The sequence below is a fragment of the Bactrocera tryoni genome, chromosome 2 (assembly GCF_016617805.1).
Source record: "Bactrocera tryoni isolate S06 chromosome 2, CSIRO_BtryS06_freeze2, whole genome shotgun sequence".
NCBI lineage: Eukaryota > Metazoa > Arthropoda > Insecta > Diptera > Tephritidae > Bactrocera > Bactrocera tryoni.
Window position 1 is genome coordinate 12,185,323 of NC_052500.1, and position 22,031 is coordinate 12,207,353.

Here is a 22,031-nt window from a genome sequence, read left to right on the forward strand (position 1 = left end):
TTTTTAATATCAATATAATAATCAAATGTTAATCAACAAATACTTACAAGTAACTGAACGAAAGCGCTTTTTATTTTTGGTTATACGATTGAGTGCGTGTTTCTAATAATGCATTACTCTTTCCACTACCTTTTCGTGTAGCTGAGTGTACGCGCGATGCCGATTGTGACATTACGGAGGCTTGCATCAACCGACGCTGTCAGCATCCTTGCGATGCGCATAATCCCTGTGCGCAAAATGCGGTCTGCATGAACGCGAATCACGCGGCCGACTGCAGCTGTGTGGATGGCTATCAAGGCAACGGTTTCATTGGCTGCCAACCAGGTAAGTGTCGTGTTAGAAACATTGGAGTCATTCATAGGCAGCGTTGATAGAACCTGAGTTCCATTTTGATGAACTAACGCTGTCATAAGATGTTGAATGGCTCCAATTGATGCTGACAACCCTAGAAAACAAAAGAGAAAAGTTATACTGTTATATCCTTCTGTGCAAACTGCGCACCACATGCATAACATTTTTGTTGCAAGTTCTAATTTCGCAACTGTTTCTTTAATTTTCTTTTTCAAAACACTGTAAAATATGCTCACACCAATCACCTGTAAAAAAATATTTGTACTCTCCTGTACACCGCAACAACAAAATCAATTTATATCAATTAATAAACTACAATAAATAACAAATTCACCACGAAACCTATAAATACACAAACAATCAAAACAAAATTAAACAAAACACATACATCACACCCTGTAAACAAACAAACAAAAACAACTACGCACAAATATACTCGTTACGTCACTACTTTTGGTACAACGCACTAAAGCGCTCGACCATACGCCTGTCTGTCAGTACAACGAGGACTGCCCGCCAACGAAACTCTGCGATCGTCTAAATCGCCGTTGCATCAATCCCTGCTTCGAGGACTCGTGCGGTGAGAATGCCGAGTGTATACCTGTCAATCATGGCATTGAATGCCGCTGTCTGGCCGGCTTCGTCGGTAATGCTTACATCGAATGCTCGCAGCTGCAAGGCTGTCGTGCGGATCGCGAATGTGACGCTAGTCAGGCGTGCATTAATGGTAAATGCGCTTCGCCGTGTCGCTGTGGCGCCAATGCGCTCTGTGACGTTGTCAATCATCGCGGTGTCTGCAAATGTCCACCAGGTTATGCCGGTCGGCCGGAAGTTGCTTGTAATCCACCCACCAATCCATGTGAGCCGAACCCGTGTGGTGTCAACGCGCTATGTGAGCTGGATAATGGCAATCCTATATGTTACTGCCCGAAAGGACTTACCGGTAATCCGTTCAAGAATTGCAGTAAGTACACCGCGAGTTGCCTTATACACAAAGTTTATATAATGCGTAATTTTTTTAAAACTTCATCTGCGTTTACTTTCAGTACCCGAAGGCGACGAGTGTCGTCCGAATCCTTGTGGCCCCAATTCTGGTTGTCGCATGGTGAACGACGCGCCAACTTGCTTCTGTTTACCCGAATATGAAGGTCAGCCGCCGCTGGTGCCGTGTGAGGTGCCAAAGAGCCCTTGTGATCCATCACCTTGTGGCCCGAATACACAATGCGCTGTGCTCAGCAACGGTTTCTCGAAATGTACATGCTTACCGGGTTATGTTGAAAGTCCCAACACAATACGCGGTTGCATAGAACCTGTAAATCCATGTGATCCCAGTCCTTGCGGTCCGGGTGCAGTTTGTGATTCCTCACGTACACCAGTTTGTTTCTGCCCAGATGGCAAGATTGGCAATCCATTTAAGGCTTGTGAAAAACCACCAGTTTCCGATGAGCTATGCACACCAGGTCCATGTGGACGTAATGCTGATTGTTATGTTACTGGCAATCGCGAAGAATGTTATTGCCGTTCTGGTTATATTGGTGATCCTTATCAGGGTTGCCGCGAGCCACCTCGTAGCGCCTGTGAACCTAATCCATGTGGTCCAAATGCTGAATGTGTTGTTGCTGGTGATGGTCAAAGTGCATGCATCTGTCCTGATGGTTTATCTGGAGATCCGACGTCAACTAAAGGCTGCCATGGCTACGAATGTCAAGTGGATGCCGATTGTCCACACAATAGAGCCTGTATGGGTTTCAAGTGTTACGATCCTTGTCCAGGTGCTTGCGGTCAAGGAGCCAATTGCCGCGTGGAAGAACATCATCCCGTTTGCTCATGCAATGCTGGACTCACTGGTAATCCGGGCATTCGTTGTTACGCGCTAGATATACCGAAGACGCCAAGCCGTAATCCCTGTTTGCCTAGTCCTTGTGGTATAAATAGTGAATGCAAGTTATTAAATCATCGCGCCGTATGCTCTTGCTTGCCTGGTTATTTGGGTGATCCACAGAGTGGTTGTCGCGCAGAGTGTGACATCAATTCAGACTGCGGCACCGCACAGGCTTGTATCAACCATAAATGTATCGACCCATGTGCTGGCACAGTGTGTGGCATCAATGCTATTTGCAGAGTACGACAACACACACCGCTCTGTGCCTGCCTCGACGGCTTCACCGGCGATGCTTTCCGTCAATGTATACCTGTTGGAGTGCTAAAGAATGTAACTCGAGATCCATGTGCACCATCTCCTTGTGGACCACATGATGTCTGCTCTATATACGGTGATGGTGTAGCCCTGTGTGATCCATGCTTTGGACCCAATGCTCAACAAAATCCACGTTGCCGACCTGAATGTGTCTCTAACTCAGACTGTCCCTTCGATCGCGCTTGCTTGGGTCAACGCTGCTTGGATCCATGCCCAGGCTCATGCGGACACAACGCTGTATGTAATGTCTATGAACACAATCCCATTTGTAGTTGCCCACCTGGCTTATATGGCAATCCATATGAGCACTGTTCACCACCATCACCGTTCGTACCGGCGCCATCGCCGAGTTGTGAGAAACTGCAATGTGGCGCTAATGCTGAATGTAAGAAGCGCAACGGCGCATTAACTTGTGTCTGTCGTACGGGCTACTTTGGTGATCCTTTCATCGGTTGCCGCCCAGAATGTGTGCTTAACTCCGATTGTCCTGCTGAAAAATCCTGCGTCAACTCGAAATGTGTAGACTCATGTGTAGGCGTATGTGGCATTAACGCTATGTGTCGCATAGTAAATCATGCTCCTGTGTGCTTGTGTGTCGAAGGTTACACTGGTGACGCTGCTGTACAATGCAATCCTTACTACTTACCACCAGAAAGACCAGCAGACAGACCACGTAATCCATGTGAACCATCACCATGTGGTCCCAATTCTCGTTGCTTGACCTCACCCGATGGTTATGCGGCCTGTTCATGTCTGCCGAACTTCAAGGGTTCACCGCCAGTTTGTCAACCAGAGTGTGTTGTAAGCTCCGAGTGTCCGCTAAACAAAGCTTGTATTAATCAACGTTGCGCCGATCCTTGTCCTGGTACATGCGGCGTAGAAGCACGTTGCGAAGTCTTAAACCACAACCCAATTTGCTCTTGCGAGCCCGGTTTTGAGGGCGATCCATTTGTATCTTGTAGCCGCATACCGGAGGAACGTACGGACACTGAACGCAAACCCGAAAATCCATGTGCACCGTCGCCTTGTGGACCCAATTCCATCTGCCAAATAAAACAGGGACGTCCAGTATGTTCATGTGTTGCCAATTATATTGGCAGTCCACCATATTGTCGTCCAGAATGTACACTAAATACTGAATGTCCAGCCGACAAGGCGTGTATACAGGAGAAATGTCAAAACCCATGTGCGAATACATGTGGACACAATGCACGTTGCACGGTGATCGCACATGCGGCGCACTGTAGCTGCGAACAGGGTTATGAGGGAGACGCCTTCGTCGGTTGTTCCAAAATCGATGAAAGTAAGTAACAACGTTAAAAAGTTGAAGGGATTTTAATTAACACGATTTTTTATTTTCCAGAACCAAAAGACCGCATCGATCCCTGTTATCCAAGCCCCTGCGGTGAGAATGCATTGTGTAGTGAACGTAACGGCGAGGCACGCTGTAGCTGTATTGAACCATATATTGGTGATCCCTACACCACCGGTTGTCGTCCGGAATGTGTTTATAATGCCGAGTGTCCATCGTCTTTGGCTTGTATTAAACAGCATTGTCGCGACCCCTGCGTTGGCACCTGTGGCTCGAATGCCGAGTGTGCTGTGGTCAATCATATACCGACATGTAGTTGTGTACGTGGCTACGAAGGTGATCCCTTTACCGGCTGCAAACGTGAAGATTACCGTAAGTATACACACTACTAGTTTCTCGGCAAGATTTTATGCTTCATTACCACTTTGACTAATATAAAATTTTATTTAATTGTATTCCCTACAGCCATCGGACCACTCAGCCCTTGCGAACCGACACCGTGCGGTGCCAATAGTATTTGTCGCGTGGTTGATGGTCGCCCAGCCTGCTCTTGCCAAGTAGGTTACTTCGGTGCACCACCCAACTGTCGTCCGGAATGTGTTGTCAGCTCAGAGTGTTCACAAAATTTGGCATGTATCAATCAAAAGTGCGTAGATCCTTGTATCGGCACATGTGGCTTCAATGCCAAATGCCAGGTGGTCAATCACAATCCAATATGCTCATGTTCAGTCGACTATATGGGTGATCCGTTCGAACAATGTACACCGAAACGTAAGTTTTAACATATTTTCTGTCATACTTTAGTACATCTTCATTGATTAAACTCTATGTTATCTGTAGCGCGCGAACCTCCACCAAAGGTTAATCCATGTTTACCCAGCCCTTGCGGTCCTAATGCCGAGTGTCGGGAAGTCGATAATCGTGCTGCTTGCAGTTGCTCGCCGGGTATGTTTGGTGCACCGCCCAATTGTCGTCCGGAATGTGTTATCCATCAAGATTGTCCATCGAATCGCGCTTGCATACGTCAACGTTGTGAGGATCCTTGTGCTGGCGCTTGCGGTTTTAATGCCCTTTGCACAGCACAAAATCACAAGCCTGTGTGTTCGTGTCTCGAGGGTTACGAAGGTGACCCGTATGCTGGTTGCAATACACCGCAAAGTGAGTACCTGTTTCACATTTTCTTATTCTTCCTGCTTTCTGGGAACAGAACAAATTCCAAAGCTTGGTGTTCACTGATGCCAATGGCTTCTTCAATCTTAATATTATATATTTATTTCAGTTTGCATTTGTAAAGGTTAATGGTTCCTTCCGAATATGTAATTTTTCATGTGCCTGTTTATTGTTGTTATTGTTTATTTATACTGTAATTTGTCTATTTCCATTTCCTGCATGTTTAAGTAGTACTTTGACATTCCACATGATCTTTAGATATAAGCTTATCATGTTGGTTTTGAGTCAGAAATCGAAAAGTTAAAATTTTAGAGCTTCAAGCTTTCATTTAGATATCATATCTTCCATGTGGTTTATTATTTATTAATACAAAAAAAAATCAATAATTTTTCATTTCCGTCGTCCTTCATTTCACTTGATTTCCTTTCCCTTTTCCCATACTGTGGTTCCAGTACTTCCATTTGCATTCTTCAGTTGTTTCAAGCTCCATTTTATTCTTATCCATTTCCGCTTATTTTCTTAACTATATATTTTGTTTCAAATCCACTTCATTCCATATATTTCCCTTTCAATTCGATCCATTCCACTTTATGCCAAATCCATCGGAATTTTTAAAATAGCTTTAAAACTTTCCTTTTTGATTGCTGACTTCAAAATCTGCTTATTATTGTATGTATTTATATTTTGTATATTTTCATTATTATTTACGGTGCATACCCATTGCAATATGTATATATAGTATATTTTCAACAAAACCTCAATCACTATATCAAAAACACTCATCACTATCCCGCCTCTGTATTTTCTCTATCCTGTTTATAGTCGTAGTGCCTGACATATCCGCCGATCCATGCAATCCATCGCCTTGCGGCTCAAATGCCATTTGCCGAAATCGCAATGGTGCTGGTTCATGCACCTGCATTCAAGATTACTTCGGTGATCCGTATATAAATTGTAGGCCCGAGTGCGTACAGAATAGCGATTGTGTGTCCACGAAATCTTGTGTAAATATGAAATGCGTCGATCCATGTATAGGTCTGTGTGGTTTCAATGCGGAATGTCGCGTTTCGCATCATATACCGGTTTGCACTTGCATATCCGGCTTTACGGGCAACCCAATGCGTAGCTGCCAGGAGAAACCATCAAGTATGATACAATCAAGACAAATGCAAAATGAGTTCCGTTCTAACAAAGCTTCCTTTGTTTCCCTCTCTCTTACTTGCGTTATATTATTTAGATATGTATTTGCCCATACCCCGTGATCCTTGTCGTCCCTCACCATGTGGTGTGTACAGTACTTGCCGTGTGGCAAGTAATCGCGCCGTTTGTTCTTGCCTACCCAACTATAGGGGTCATCCACCGAATTGCAGACCAGAGTGCATGCTCAGTTCTGAATGCGCTTCGAACCGGGCTTGTATTAATATGCGTTGTCAAGATCCATGTCCCGGCACTTGTGGTCAGAATGCACGTTGCCGCATTACCAACCACTCACCGATTTGTAGCTGTATTGATGGTTATACTGGCGATCCATTCCAGCAATGTCTACCTGAAAGAAGTATGTTACTCGCGTGAAAAGCCCCTATAGACCAGCGATCACTAACGAGCTTTTATTTGCTTTTAGAACCATTAGATACGCCACGTTTACCACCACAAAATCCTTGTATACCCAGCCCTTGTGGCCCGAATTCACAATGTCGCGCTTCCAGCTCCGGTGCTGTTTGCTCGTGTGTGGCCAATTACATTGGTCGTCCACCGAACTGTCGCCCGGAATGTACAATCAATTCGGAGTGCCCTGCGCATTTGGCTTGTATGAATACACGTTGTGCCGATCCCTGTGTGGGTTCGTGCGGCAACAATGCACGCTGTCAAGTCAGTGCGCATGCGCCGATTTGTATGTGCGAACCAGGTTATACCGGCGATCCGTTCTCTGGCTGCTACAAAGTCATACCAAGTATGTCCCAATCAATTTTTGCCCCCACTCAGCTGAGCAAAACCTTATTAAACCAAATTATTCACAACATTTACAGTACCCGATGAACCAGTTCAACCATGTCGACCCAGTCCATGTGGCTTGAATGCCATTTGTGAGGAGCGCAATCGCGCGGCCTCATGCAAATGCATACCCGAATATTTCGGCGATCCATATGTTGAATGTCGACCGGAGTGTGTCATTAATTCGGATTGTCCGAAGGCACGCGCCTGCATCAACAACAAATGTATCGATCCCTGTCCGGGTATGTGTGGGCGTAATGCCGAATGCGTCGTCCTTAACCATGCACCGAACTGCGAATGCTTTAACGGCTACACTGGAAATCCCATCAGCGGTTGCTCACCCATACCAGAGCCACCACCGCAATGTAAGACCCTTACTAACCCACTATGCTTAGTAACAGCTATACTGACAAAACCACAACTCTTATCACAACCATAGATGAACCTCCGGTACCTGTCAACCCTTGTCAGCCATCGCCTTGTGGGCTGTATAGCAATTGCCGACCTGTCAATGGCCACGCAGTGTGCTCATGTTTACCGAACTATTTGGGTGCACCACCCAACTGTCGTCCGGAATGTATGAGCAGCTCTGATTGCGCACAAGACAAGTCGTGCATCAATGAACGTTGTAAAGATCCCTGCCCCGGTACTTGTGGAAATAATGCGCTTTGTCGCGTCGTCAATCACAATCCGATTTGCTCGTGTACACCTGGTTACACTGGTGACCCATTTGTACGCTGCATCTACGAAGAGAGTAAGAACATTGCGCTTTTTCACTCATAGCAAGAGGGCGTACAATGTGCTGCGAAGTTTGTTAGATTTCTTTATTGCATGACATTTTATGTAGAGAGCTTCACAGCGTGTTGTGCGCTCTCCTGCTAGTCGCCATCTATCCATCCATCTCATTTCATTGTTACTTATTCAAACTTTTCTTTCTCTTTTGCTTATGTATCTTCATTTTTGTGGATATTCTTCTGGTTGCATGTTGAATACTTTACGCTGTATATGTGTATATACGATATATGTATGTAGAACGTCCTATTATAAGAGATCCCATAAATCCATGTGTACCATCGCCGTGCGGTCCGAATTCCCAGTGTCAAGTGTCGAATGCAAACGGTCAAGCTGTGTGCTCGTGTCTGCCCAATTACATCGGCAGAGCACCGAATTGCCGACCCGAATGCACGTCGAATTCGGAGTGTCGCGGTAATATGGCTTGCATCAATCAACGCTGTCAAGATCCTTGCCAAGGTTCATGTGGCTCATATACGACATGTATTGTAAATAATCATAGACCAATTTGCCGCTGCTTGGATGGTTATACGGGTGATCCTTTCTCAGGATGTAGTCCACAAAGTAAGCTTTCACATAGACATGCTTGAGTTTCATTAGTATTATCAGTTAGGCTATGACACAATACGACGCTTACATAAACACTTTATTTCCTCCCCGCACATTAGTTAATATACCGCCAGAAATTCCAATGCCTTGCAATCCCAGCCCTTGCGGTGCTAATGCTGTGTGCAAGGAACGAAACGGCGTTGGCGCTTGTACCTGCTTGCCTGAGTACTCTGGAGATCCATACACGGAATGCCGTCCCGAATGTGTGTTGAATACCGACTGCCCGAAGAATCTCGCTTGTATGAACAACAAATGTCGCGATCCATGTCCAGGAGTATGCGGCGTTGGTGCCGAATGTCACGTAATTAATCACGCGCCCAGCTGTAGTTGTCCATCGGGTTATACGGGTAACCCCTCGGAATATTGTCGCGAACAACCAAAACGTACAGTGTTCTCATTAGCAATATATATAAAAATGAACTGTCTAGTAACCCCGGTTAATTTTCCACAGACATCGAACCCGCGCAGCCTTGCCGTCCTTCGCCATGTGGCCCTTACAGCCAATGTCGTGAAGTGAACGGACATGCAGTCTGTTCGTGCATTACCAATTACATTGGTGCACCGCCGTCTTGTCGCCCCGAATGCTCGGTTAGTTCCGAGTGTGCGCAGGACAAGGCTTGTGTGAATTTGCGCTGTGTAGACCCATGTCCGGGCACTTGCGGCAACGAAGCACGCTGTAAGGTCACAAACCATAATCCGATTTGTACATGTCCACCTGGCTACTCAGGAGATCCTTTCATACGTTGCTTGATCAAAGAACGTAAGACCATTGCCTCTTCAAATACGAGTTAGGTCATATTTTTTAACGTTATATATTATTTAGAAGAGGAACCACGCTTGCCTACAAGACCAACCAACCCTTGTGTTCCAAGTCCATGTGGACCGAACTCACAATGTCGCGCTGTTGGCGAAACGCCAGTCTGTTCATGCTTACCGAACTTTGTAGGACGTGCACCGAATTGCCGTCCCGAATGTACGCTCAACTCGGAATGTCCGGCCAATTTGGCTTGCATAAATGAGCGTTGTAAAGATCCCTGCCCTGGCTCTTGTGGTTTCAATGCCTTCTGTAATGTCGTAAATCATTCACCAGTGTGCAGTTGTGATACTGGCTTTACCGGCGATCCTTTCGCAGGTTGCAATCCAACGCGTAAGCAATTATGATCCCTTCTTTCGGAAAGAACACTCATTAACTCTCGTTCGCTTGTTAACTTCTTTAGCCACCGCTATACCCGAGGAACGTCTTACACCCTGTATTCCATCACCTTGCGGTCCCAACGCCGAATGTAGAGAGCGCAACGGCGCTGGTTCGTGCGTTTGCCTGCCCGAATACTTTGGAGATCCGTATAGTGGTTGCCGTCCTGAATGTATTGCCAACTCCGATTGCCCGCGTGACAAATCGTGTGTAAACAACAAATGCACAGATCCCTGCCCAGGTGTTTGCGGCTTGAATGCGGAATGTCGAGTGAATAATCATGCGCCAACATGTCATTGCCTACAGGGTTACACGGGTAACCCACTAAGCGCTTGCCGTGAAATACCACAACTACCGCCAGCACCAAGTATGAACTGCAACAATCTTACTAATTCTCCCAACAACTCGTCTACTTACTCACACAACCCAATTATCTTTATTACCCATACAGCCCCGAAAGACACTAATCCTTGCGTACCGTCACCATGTGGTCCCTACAGTCAATGCCGTGAGGTGAATGGCCATGCTGTTTGCTCCTGCCAGACAAATTTCATTGGTTCACCGCCGAATTGCAAACCCGAATGTATTGTTTCCTCAGACTGCGCACAAAATCTTGCATGCCAAAATCAGAAATGTGTTGATCCCTGCCCTGGTACTTGTGGCAGTGACGCGCGCTGTCAAGTCATTAATCATTATGCGGCGTGCTCTTGCCCACCCGGTTATACCGGCGATCCCTTCAGTAGATGTATTAAAATTAAACGTAAGCATGTGTAGTTTTTGTGAAGCCGACATGCGGTAGCTTGGCGTTAGAAGTAGGAATTGGAGCATTGAGCTTTAAGCTCTCTACCTCTGAGACATGTAGTAAAGCAACGCGCTTCTAACGCAAAGTCAGCCGCGGTCAGCCCTTTTTCATACTCTTGCATGTATATATATATACATATATCTAACTGTATTTCTCTCTTTTTATTACATTTTTCTACTTTTATGTGTTCCTTATAAATATGTATTTTGTGACTGTGTAAAACCCTATCTACTCTACCTACTACTATGTCATCTAAAACCTACTATCAACAAACTATGAAAACACTACTACGGTATACAAAACCTATCCAACACTGCCTGCCTGCCTGCTGACTGTTCATCTACCTGTATGTAAAACTATCTTCCTGTTGCCTGTGTATATGTACGTAGTGGACGTGCCAGTACCTAAGCCTGGTAATCCTTGTGTACCTTCACCATGTGGACCCAACTCGAAATGTGTCGAAGTTGGCGATTCACCTGCATGCTCCTGTTTGCCTAACTACTTGGGGCGACCACCTAATTGCCGTCCCGAGTGTCTAAGTAGTTCAGACTGTCCAGCTGATTTAGCTTGTACTAATCAGAAATGTACAAATCCTTGTATCGGCGCTTGCGGTGTACATACACAATGTACAGTTATTAAACACAATCCGACGTGCCAATGTGAAATCGGCTATACTGGAGATCCTTTCTCCGGTTGTGCCATTGTAAAAAGTATATATCTACAACCAATATTCATTTTTTTCGAAGGACATTTGAGCATTTTAGAGTTTAAAATGGAAAAAGAGTTCTTTAAAGTAAATCAAAAAGAATAAACAAGTGCCTCAGATGTCCTGCTATCAGCTCTCATGGCTCCAACAGTACTTTACACATCATCTCAATTTTTTTCTTCCTGTTTACAGTGACTCCAACAGAGGCACCACGCAATCCATGCAATCCCAGTCCCTGCGGTGCAAACGCAGTTTGTCGTGAGCGTAATGGTGCTGGTTCTTGCTCATGTTTGCCTGAATACTTTGGTGATCCGTATAGCGGCTGCCGCCCAGAATGTGTACAAAATTCGGACTGCGATCGTTCACGTGCTTGCATCAATAATAAATGCCAAGATCCATGTCCCGGTGTATGTGGCATTAATGCCGAATGTCGTGTCTTGAATCATGCGCCGAATTGTATGTGCTTCGATGGTTACACCGGTGATCCACATCGTTCGTGCGCTGTAATCGAAGTAACAACGCTGACACCGCTGAATCCATGCCAACCGTCGCCATGTGGTCCCTATAGTGAATGCCGTGAATCTAATGGACATGCTGTGTGCTCTTGCGTCGATGGTTTTGTGGGCGCACCACCATCTTGTAAGCCGGAATGTGTTGTTAGTTCGGAGTGTCCACAGAATAGGGCTTGTTTGAATCAGAAGTGTGCGGACCCATGTCGTGGCGCGTGCGGCAACAATGCACGCTGTCAAGTGGTTAATCATAATCCTATTTGTACGTGTGCGCCTGGTTTAACTGGCGATCCCTTCACATCATGCATTGAAGAGAAAGAAACAGTACGTGATCCACAAAATCCATGCGTACCTTCACCATGTGGTCCCAACTCTTTGTGTCGTGAAATTGGCGGACAAGCCGCCTGCTCATGCCAAACGAACTATGTGGGTCGTCCACCAAACTGCCGTCCGGAATGCACGAACAATGATGAATGTCCAAATAATCTGTCATGTCAAAATGAACGTTGCGTCGATCCTTGTCCCGGCTCTTGCGGCAACAATGCTTTCTGCAAAGTGGTGCAACATAATGCCATCTGCTCATGTACCGATGGTTATGAAGGCGATCCAATATTGGGTTGCGATCTAATACAACCAGTACTGCCAAAACAACCTCCCACATCGCCCTGTGAGCCTTCGCCCTGCGGTCCGCATGCCGAGTGCAGAGAGCGTAATGGCGCTGGCGCTTGTTATTGTCATGAGGGCTTCGAGGGTAATCCTTACGATGTAGAACGCGGTTGTCGACGAGAATGTGAAGCTAATGATGACTGTTCAACAGCCCAAGCATGTGTGCGCTTCAAATGTGTTGACCCGTGCGAGAACATTTGTGGTGAATTTGCCATTTGCTCAGTAGATAATCATGTGCCGACATGCAACTGCCCACCTGGTTATAGTGGAGATCCATTCTTCCAATGCAGACAGATACCAGTTACACCGCCACCGCCAATCAATCCATGCGTACCATCACCTTGTGGACCAAATAGTATCTGCCGTAGCATAAACGACCAAGCTGTCTGCTCATGTAAATCTGGTTTCATCAATCAACCACCCAATTGCCGCCCTGAGTGTGTGGTCAGTTCGGAGTGTGCGCCAGAACGCGCATGTGTAAACAACAAATGTGTTGATCCATGCTTACATACTTGCGGCATACGAGCTATTTGCACAACGAAGAATCATAGCCCCATCTGTACTTGCCCACGTGGCATGACCGGTGATCCATTTGTACAATGTTCGAAAATACGTGAGTATAGACAACTGAAGCATGTCACAAATACATTACCAATTTATATTTTCAATAACTTCTATGTCTATATTCCTCTTTTACAGCAATTATTCACGATATTGAACCAACAGAACGTCCACCATCCTGTGTACCATCGCCTTGCGGTCCAAATTCAAAATGTCAAATTGTCGGTGGTAGTCCGGCTTGCTCTTGTCTACAAGATTTCATTGGCGCGCCACCAAACTGTCGTCCAGAGTGTGTACTCAACTCTGAATGCGGTCCAACTGAAGCTTGCATCAATCAAAAGTGCCGAGATCCATGTCCAGGCTCATGTGGCTTTGAAGCCAAATGTCATGTCCTCAATCATGTACCAATTTGCAATTGTATTGACGGTTACACCGGCGATCCATTTATACGTTGCAGTCCCATACCACCAGTAACGGAAACACCAAAAACACCAAACGATCCTTGCGATCCAAATCCGTGCGGACCAAATGCAGATTGCTTCAATGGCGAATGCCGCTGTCAAGACAATTATCAAGGCAATCCCTATGATGGCTGCCGTCCGGAATGTACACTTTCTGCTGATTGTGCACGCGATAAAGCTTGCATGCGTAACAAATGTGTGGACCCATGTCCTGGCACCTGTGGCATTAATGCCGTTTGTGAAGTACTCAACCATATACCAATTTGTTCATGTGTTTCTGACTACGAGGGTGATCCGTTTAGTAGCTGCAAGCCTAAAGTTGTAATTGAACGGCCAGAACAGGTTTGTTCACCATCACCATGCGGCGCCAACAGTCAGTGTCGCGATATCAACGGTCATGCTGTGTGCTCTTGTTTAGATGGATACATCGGCAGCCCACCACAATGTCGCCCTGAATGTGTAGTGTCTAGTGAGTGCTCAGCACTGCAAGCTTGTGTTAACAAAAAGTGTACTGATCCATGTGCGGGCTCTTGCGGCATTGACGCACGTTGTGAAGTCATCAATCATAGCCCAATTTGTGGTTGCCCGCCCGGTAAAACTGGCGATCCATTCAAACGTTGTCTAGATTTACCACCACCTGAACCACCGAGGGAACGGGATCCAGGCACACCACGTGATCCTTGCGTACCATCACCATGCGGCCCCAATTCCATTTGCAAGGCCAGTGCTAGCGGACCTTCATGCCAGTGCTTACCAGAGTTCTTCGGCTCACCACCAAATTGTCGCCCTGAGTGCATAATCAACCCAGATTGTCCATCCAGCCAAGCATGTATCAACAATAAATGCCGTGATCCATGTCCAGGTTCTTGCGGAACCAATGCTGAATGTCGCGTTATTAGTCATACTGTTTCCTGCTCATGTCCCACCGGCTTTGCGGGTAATGCTTTCGTACAATGCATCCCAGCTATTGAAGAGCCTGTCAAACCATGCGAACCCTCGCCATGCGGTCCTAATGCCGAATGTATTGAGCGAAACGGAGCAGCTTCATGCAAATGTATTGACGATTATCAAGGCAATCCTTACGACGGTTGTCGACCCGAATGTGTACTCAGCTCCGACTGCCCAACAGATAAGGCTTGCATACGCAACAAATGTAAAGATCCTTGTCCTGGCATATGTGGCTCCAATGCGCAATGCTATGCCGTTAATCATGTTCCGAACTGTGTTTGTAATGATGGTTACACTGGCGATCCATTCTCCAACTGTCAACGCCAAGTTACGCCAATTCCGCCACCACCACAAGGCAATCCATGTCAGCCATCGCCTTGTGGACCGAACAGCAAATGTCGCGTATCGAATAGCCTTGCTGTCTGTTCTTGTTTGGATACATTTATTGGTGCACCACCAAATTGTAAACCAGAATGCACAGTCAACACAGAATGTCCACAAAACAAGGCATGCCATAACTTTAGATGCGCCAATCCTTGTGCTGGCACATGCGGCGTGGACGCAAAATGTGAAGTCATCAATCACAATCCGATTTGCAGTTGTCCACTAGATATGACTGGCGATCCATTCTCGCGTTGCTATCCAGCACCACTACCCGCACCGAAAGACGAGCCTAAGACACCAAAGAATCCATGCTTCCCATCACCGTGTGGCTTATACGCGGAGTGTCGTGCCATTGGCGATCAGCCATCTTGTTCATGCCTGTCAAATTACATTGGTGTGCCACCAAATTGCCGACCCGAATGTGTCGTCAACACAGATTGCCCATCGGACAGATCTTGCATAGCAGAGAAATGCCGTAATCCATGCGAAGGCACGTGTGGCATCAACTCCGAGTGCCGTATACAAAATCATCTAGCCATCTGCACTTGCCGCACTGGCTACACCGGCGATCCATTCTCACAATGCGTAGAAATCATCGAAGTCAAGACACCGCCCACAGTTTCAAAGGATCCTTGTGATCTGCAACCATGTGGCGCCAACGCTGAATGCGACAATGGCATCTGCACTTGCATACGCGACTATCAAGGTGACCCGTACGTAGGATGTCGCCCCGAATGTACGCTCAGCACGGACTGTTCACCTAATCGTGCTTGTCTCAATAAGAAATGTGTCGATCCTTGTCCGGGCACTTGTGGCCAGAATGCTCAATGTGACGTTAGCAATCATATACCAATATGCAGCTGTGCAAAGGGTTACACCGGCGATCCGTTCATCAACTGTCATCCTGAGATACGTGAACCAACACCTAAAGATCCATGTCAACCAAATCCGTGCGGCCCGAACAGTATTTGTCAAACAACCGCACAAGGTGCTGTCTGCGCCTGTCAGCCAGGCATGTTGGGCTCACCACCCACCTGCAAGCCAGAATGTATAGTCAGCTCCGAGTGTTCACTACAAACCGCATGCATACAAAAGAAATGTGTCGATCCATGTCCAGGCGCATGTGGTCAATTCGCCAGATGTCAAGTAATCAATCATAATCCGATTTGCACATGCAATGCTGGCTATACTGGCGATCCGTTTACACGTTGTTATGAAGAAGAACGTCTCGTTGAGCCACCTACAAATCCTTGCGTACCATCACCATGTGGCCCGAACTCGGAATGTAAGATTGTCGGCGATAGTCCCGCCTGCTCATGTGCGGTCAGCTTTTTGGGAAAACCACCAAATTGTCGCCCAGAATGTACCATCAATCCGGAATGTTCGCCTTCGAAGGCATGTATACGTCAGAAATGTGAAGACCCATGTGTGGGTTCGTGTGGCTTCAACGCGCGTTGCAATGTGGCCAATCATATGCCGATTTGCACTTGTGAAGTGGGATATACTGGTGATCCGTTCACCGGCTGCCAGCCTGTACAAGGTAGGACCACTTTTGTTTCATTCATTTATATGTCAGTACGACAGGCGCAACCGTTTGATTTTATTAACATTGTTATAGCTATATTTTTAAAGCACAAGCCAAACAAATATGCCATTTAACTTGCAGAACTGGGCGCTTTTATTAAAACGAAATATATTACCATTATATTCACGCGCAAAATAACGGTTGATACCTGAATGGAGCATTCTGTTTGTGAGACTTTCGCTTAATAATAAAGATAGTTTACTTAAATCATTTCACATTCGCGAAAAAATTTGTTAAAAAATCTTTTAATTGAGCGATTTCAGTATTTAATTAGATTAAAAAAAAAAAATTTGTATTTAATAAGATTTTATAAACCTTTTATTCGTGTGATAATAAGCCATTCTTAAATGTTTTTGTTTTTTTTGGTTTATCGAAAGTCTCTCGCTCAGAACTACCCATCCATATTGCTTACACGAATTAGAACAGATCATTTTTATATGTTTTGTATGTACGTACATATATGTATGTGTGTACTTGCACCGTTAGCAATTACACTGAGAAAATTTATTGAAAATATTGACACTGATCTCACTTACACCAAAGAATTTTGTTTGTTCTTAATTTGTTTTAAAGTGGTTAGTCATAATAAATCAAAAATAATACTTTGTTTTAAAATAAAATTTAATTTAGTTCCTAAAATATTTAAATATTTGCGAAGTTACCGTTTTCAGTTTGGTTACGAAGTTCTCGAAAAACAACTAGGGTATCAACAAGTCGTGCCGTCAGCCAGAATATTTGAAAAAAGCTGTGAGTCACTCTCTCAATATGTTCTCTTATTCTCTTCAATATTTTTGATTTTGCCAAGAACTTAGAATACCAAAAAATTAAGTGCTTTTAGATTTAGGTGTGCTTTTTCATAAACTCTACTAGACAATAGAATAGTATAAGGGTTATGAACGTACGTGGAATCCTTTAATTTCTATTACCCGAAAATTTCTCCTACTAAAGCTGCTTTAGAGTGCACAATTAATTGCTAGAATTTGTATTTAAAACTCACCTATCCAAACAAGGTTAGATCGCCAACCAGACAGTCTTTCGCCGGATGAAATCCGGTTAAATTTTGATAACCGAAATTGTAATAATTGTCGTTTAATTTGTCAAACAGCCTGCTTACTGCAGTGGAAGCTTTTTGATGATGAGTTTCTCTAAGTATATTAACTTTTGAATACTTCTGTAATCCAAGTTAATACTTTCAGCTGAAAACTATCAGCTTTTAGCTCCTTTTTAGAGTCTCTCAATCTCTAAAAGCTGTCAAAAGTATAGTATATTCGTGAATTTCGCGTATATTGTAGAAGATGTCGTCAACAGATATCATGAATATGTTAAGTGGAAGGGTTTTGAGGCCAAAGTAAGGTCATAATCTTTGTCGAACATTCACGGTAGTAAATCTGACATGGAAGTACTATGAGATACAAAATACCAAAGCAGGAGGGTTTAAATATATATAAACTATCTTGATATAATAACAAAATCAGTAGCCAACCGACTCTAGGCCTTTCCCTTTCTCTAAAGTGAACCATTGTCATGACAGTGGACTTCAAAAGACCTGGTTCTATACCCGCACAAAATCTATTTCAAACCTTTTTACTCCCCATGGGCAAAATTCATTTCTATACTGCAATAATAATTACAGCAATAGTAGGTCTGTCTCATATGAGTAATACCCTGGTATTTTAAGTTTGCCACGATTTTTGTAACACCCAGAATGGAACGTCGGAGACCCTTTAAAATATTTATATAGATGATCAGCCTGACGAGCTGAATCGATTTAGCTAAGTCCCTATATATGTATATACGCCAACTAGTCCCTCAGTTTTTGAGATATGGATCTGAAATTTCGCCTACTTGGATAGAAATAAGTTATTTATTTTGTGGAACTTGCTAATAAACTCTGAACTATCAGAATCAAGCACTTGTATAGATAACTTTTTATTTGGAGGACATATCTTCAGAAACTTTTAACTTTTTAGATATGTTGTTTCGACGTCATCCAACGGTAGACCCAGGAAACGTGCTGTTTCGACGACGTCTAACCAAACGGAGAAAGGTGTCAGATGAGTAGGGTTAGCTGGACATATATTTGATTTACAGTCAGGGTCTACTCTGGCTAAGTAGGAGTTTAACCTGTTATAATATCTAGAACGAAGCAGCGCAAGGGTCACTCGGCAACTCCAGCTCTTAGTCTGCAATGGGTGGTGATTTAACTTCAAGAAGTTTTTTGTATTTGTGAAGGGTTTATAGTTTCGGTGCAGCCGAAGTTAAATTTATTTTTTTTTTTGTTTTAGATGGAACTTGAAGTGATGGTATAATTGAAGATACATATGGTTATTTTTGAAAGAACTCTCTTTAAGTATTTGTTTTGTTGGACAATAAAAATACCATTATCTCAAACTATTAGATTTACATTTAAATGTTGCCATCTGTGCTAAAATCGGTTAATCTTCCCATACTTATTTTCAGTTAAAAACTAAAAATGCTGATTAGGGGTAGCTTCGCAAAAAAATGTATAGAAAATGTTTTTAGGAGAACAAAATTATAAAAACATTATTACAAAAAAAAGTAGTTAATTAAAAAAAAATTATAAAAGAAAATATAATTTAAAAAATTTAAATTAAAAAATTCAGTTAAGAGCTAAAAATACAGTTATAGGATCACTTAGTAAAAAAAGAACTAGTCTTCCCATTCTTAGCATCACTTAAAAGCTAAAACTGCTGTTTAGTGGTAACTTCGCAAAAAAAAATAATAGAAAATGTTTTTAGAAAAAAAATTATTAAAAAAATTATTAAAGAAAATTATTTAAAAAATATTTAAGAAAAAAAAATAATATAAAAATTATTTTAAAATTTAATGAATTTAAAAAACGCATTTTTTTAATTATTTGTAAAAATTTGTTTTACACACTTTTGTGTCTGTTTGTATGTATTCCTGTTACGCACGGCAAAATGTATGTTTTTAATATAATTATTTAATGTTCATTTGAGCACCACAAATGTTGAATGTTCAAGAAACGCGCGCGCACAGCAACTGTTCTGATTTGTACCACATTTTTACACCAACAAATAAAAATCATGTTTTTTACACTGTCAAACACGTTGCATTGCAATACAAGCAAAATATCAATTCATGCAAATATTTATATGTATGTATGTATGTGTCACGTGTTACTACTCACCACACACGCCAGCAACGCAGCGGCAAAATGCAGATTTCAACAGGCGCAAATCTCGTACGAACTGTCCGAATTTGTTTCGTCTTTGAAAGTGTGTGACAGCTGTAAAAGACATTGTTTTTACAATTATTAAAATTTTTATTACTATATATTTATTAAAAAATGCTTTTATAAATGAAATAAAAATGCCTTTAATATTATTGCTTATTTATACACGGTGCCAACTTGCTAAACGCCTTACTCGCCTCAAACAAAAACGAAAAAAAGGAAAATCACGCCTTGCCTCATATAATTTGCCAACTGCTTACCATTATATGCCTTAACCCCGCCTTATTTAGTTTTTAAGCAGATTGGAATTATTTATATGCTTTGTTATTGCAATTATATATTGTTTTTGTTGCTGGAAGCATGAAACAAATTAATGAAATGCTTTTTAAACAAGAAAAACAAAACTGCTAAGTAGTCGCCCCTGAATTGCAAAAACCCCCAAAAATGTTAAAAACAAAACCAAAACAAAATGAAACACAAAATTTTACCGCAAACTAAGAAAAGTGCTTATTTTAACCCCAAACTAAAACGTAAGCTATACAAAATTGGCTGACCCTAATACCCACAAACACCTGATACACTTACAATATAAGAAATAGCATACCCACCTACTAAGTCTGTCAACGCCGTCGAATACTGCATTGTTTGTACAACATTGTTGTTGTGTTTTATTTTTGTTTTGTCTTGCCTACCACCCTAACCCAAGCTAACCTAATTTTGTTGTTGCAAAAAACTCAACGGCCCCAAAATTGTTTGTTGTTGTCTGCTCAACGTCGCTTTTACTCAACGCTGGATAACTGCATTTCTAACACCCTTTTATAACCAGTCTAACTGTATAAGCTAGTATAAGTTTGTCAAGCTTTATCTAATATGCATTCAAAATTATTTAAAGAAGCGAATTTTTAATAAAAATACATCCGAAATTGGAAACTAAACACAAATGCGTTTTATTGCAAAAACAAATTATTAAATAAATATTTATAAAGTAAACAAGCGAATTTCGAACTCGAAATTTGCATTACACGCCGCTAAAATACACGCGCACATTCATACGCACTCATACACGTACGCATTTTTAACCAAAACCAAACACAAATAATAGTAATATTATAACCAAAAGAAAAAAAATTAACCAAAAGCAAAAAAAAAAAAATTAACCAAAAGCGAAAAAAAAATAAATTAACCAAAAGGAAAAAAAATAACAAAAACACCAAAAAAAGTTTTACTAGCAATAAAACTGCACGCAGCCGCAGTGTTGCACCCATACACACGCATAACTGTTATTTTGTTAAGTTTAACCGTTAAACACACATGCAACTGTTTGTTTGTATGTGTGAGCGCACCGCTAAACGTTGTCTAACAATCGTACTTTTTAACTATAGCAACTAAGTTAACCGTTAAACGTAATCACCGTTAATGTAAACGTAACAGTGTAACAGTATTAACGCCCACCACATGCAATTTGTTGTTGTCGCAGTAGTGTATGTGTGTGCTGGCAAATATGCAAATTTATCTAACGTGCTCTAATCTCACCGCTGTCGTTGAACGCAAGCAAAAGTTAAAAAACAAACTAATAAAACAAAAACACAAAATTTGGCTGTGGAAATGGAAAAAAGTAAAAATCGGCAACAGCGCAAAATGCTGCTCAACTCCCACGCAAAAGGTGTGTTGACTTTACTAATGACATATTTTACAAAGCACACATGTCAAACCTTGCTAATACAACTTTTTCGACTCTCTTTTTCTCTTCAACTCTCTTTCTCTCCAACACAGAGCGTATCGTACACGAACAAGTTACACCGTGCGAGCCGAATCCTTGCGGCTCGAATGCAATTTGTCGCGATCGTAACGGCATTGGCTCGTGTCAATGTCTACCCGACTACTTTGGCGATCCGTATCAATCGTGTCGACCCGAATGTGTACGCAATTCAGATTGTCCGACACAGCAGGCGTGCACACAACAGAAATGTCGCGATCCATGTCCGGGCACATGTGGCACGAACGCTGAATGCAGCGTCACGAATCATGTGCCGACATGTATGTGCCGCATCGGTTATACGGGCGATCCGTATCGTTATTGTCATGTGGAGCCGCTAGCACGTAAGCAACATAATGCACGCTGCGTACCCGAAAATACAATTTACTGATTTACTTTTTGTCCTTTTTTTGTTTATTCCTTGCTACATTCCAACTGCCGTTTAAATAGCGATACGTCAAGAGCCACCTACAAACCCTTGTCAACCTTCACCTTGCGGTCCGAATTCACAGTGTCGCGAACTTAATGGTCAGGCGGTGTGTTCATGTTTGGAACGTTATATCGGCGTACCGCCAAATTGTCGTCCGGAATGTGTGCTTAGCACTGAATGTGCCTATGATAAGGCATGCATCAATCAACGTTGTCAGGATCCTTGTCCCGGCACTTGTGGCACGAATGCAGAATGCCGCGTGCGCAATCATAGTCCGTTGTGTCAGTGCCGCAACGGTTTTACCGGTGATGCTTTCACACGTTGTTATCCCATACCACGTAAGCGTTAATGCAACCTACTGCCGTTAGTATGGTCCTACTGATTTTTGTTT

At 43.2% G+C, this 22,031-nt stretch overlaps 1 protein-coding gene and 1 long non-coding RNA gene across 2 annotated transcripts in view; one reads left to right on the plus strand and one right to left on the minus strand.

Moving 5' to 3' along the window:
- Nucleotides 1–22,031, minus strand: part of LOC120769209 — a 210,208-nt gene that overhangs the window by 155,722 nt on the left and 32,455 nt on the right. Inside the window, exons 3-4 of the long non-coding RNA XR_005704829.1 lie at nt 19,410–19,508; nt 48–445 (exon numbers count right to left, since the gene is read on the minus strand). This is a non-coding gene — a long non-coding RNA (uncharacterized LOC120769209). The remainder of the gene's footprint in view (nt 1–47; nt 446–19,409; nt 19,509–22,031) is intronic.
- LOC120769207 overlaps nt 1–22,031 on the plus strand; it is a 132,797-nt gene that overhangs the window by 78,357 nt on the left and 32,409 nt on the right. Inside the window, 22 exon segments of the mRNA XM_040096101.1 lie at nt 142–324; nt 824–1,315; nt 1,398–3,851; nt 3,912–4,232; nt 4,326–4,631; nt 4,701–5,018; nt 5,853–6,176; nt 6,268–6,585; nt 6,652–6,981; nt 7,058–7,387; nt 7,462–7,776; nt 8,055–8,378; nt 8,483–8,806; nt 8,875–9,183; nt 9,250–9,570; nt 9,641–9,982; nt 10,067–10,375; nt 10,807–11,127; nt 11,316–12,911; nt 12,998–16,192; nt 21,228–21,554; nt 21,661–21,978. Coding sequence (XP_039952035.1) covers nt 142–324; nt 824–1,315; nt 1,398–3,851; nt 3,912–4,232; nt 4,326–4,631; nt 4,701–5,018; nt 5,853–6,176; nt 6,268–6,585; nt 6,652–6,981; nt 7,058–7,387; nt 7,462–7,776; nt 8,055–8,378; nt 8,483–8,806; nt 8,875–9,183; nt 9,250–9,570; nt 9,641–9,982; nt 10,067–10,375; nt 10,807–11,127; nt 11,316–12,911; nt 12,998–16,192; nt 21,228–21,554; nt 21,661–21,978 — 13,377 coding nt within the window.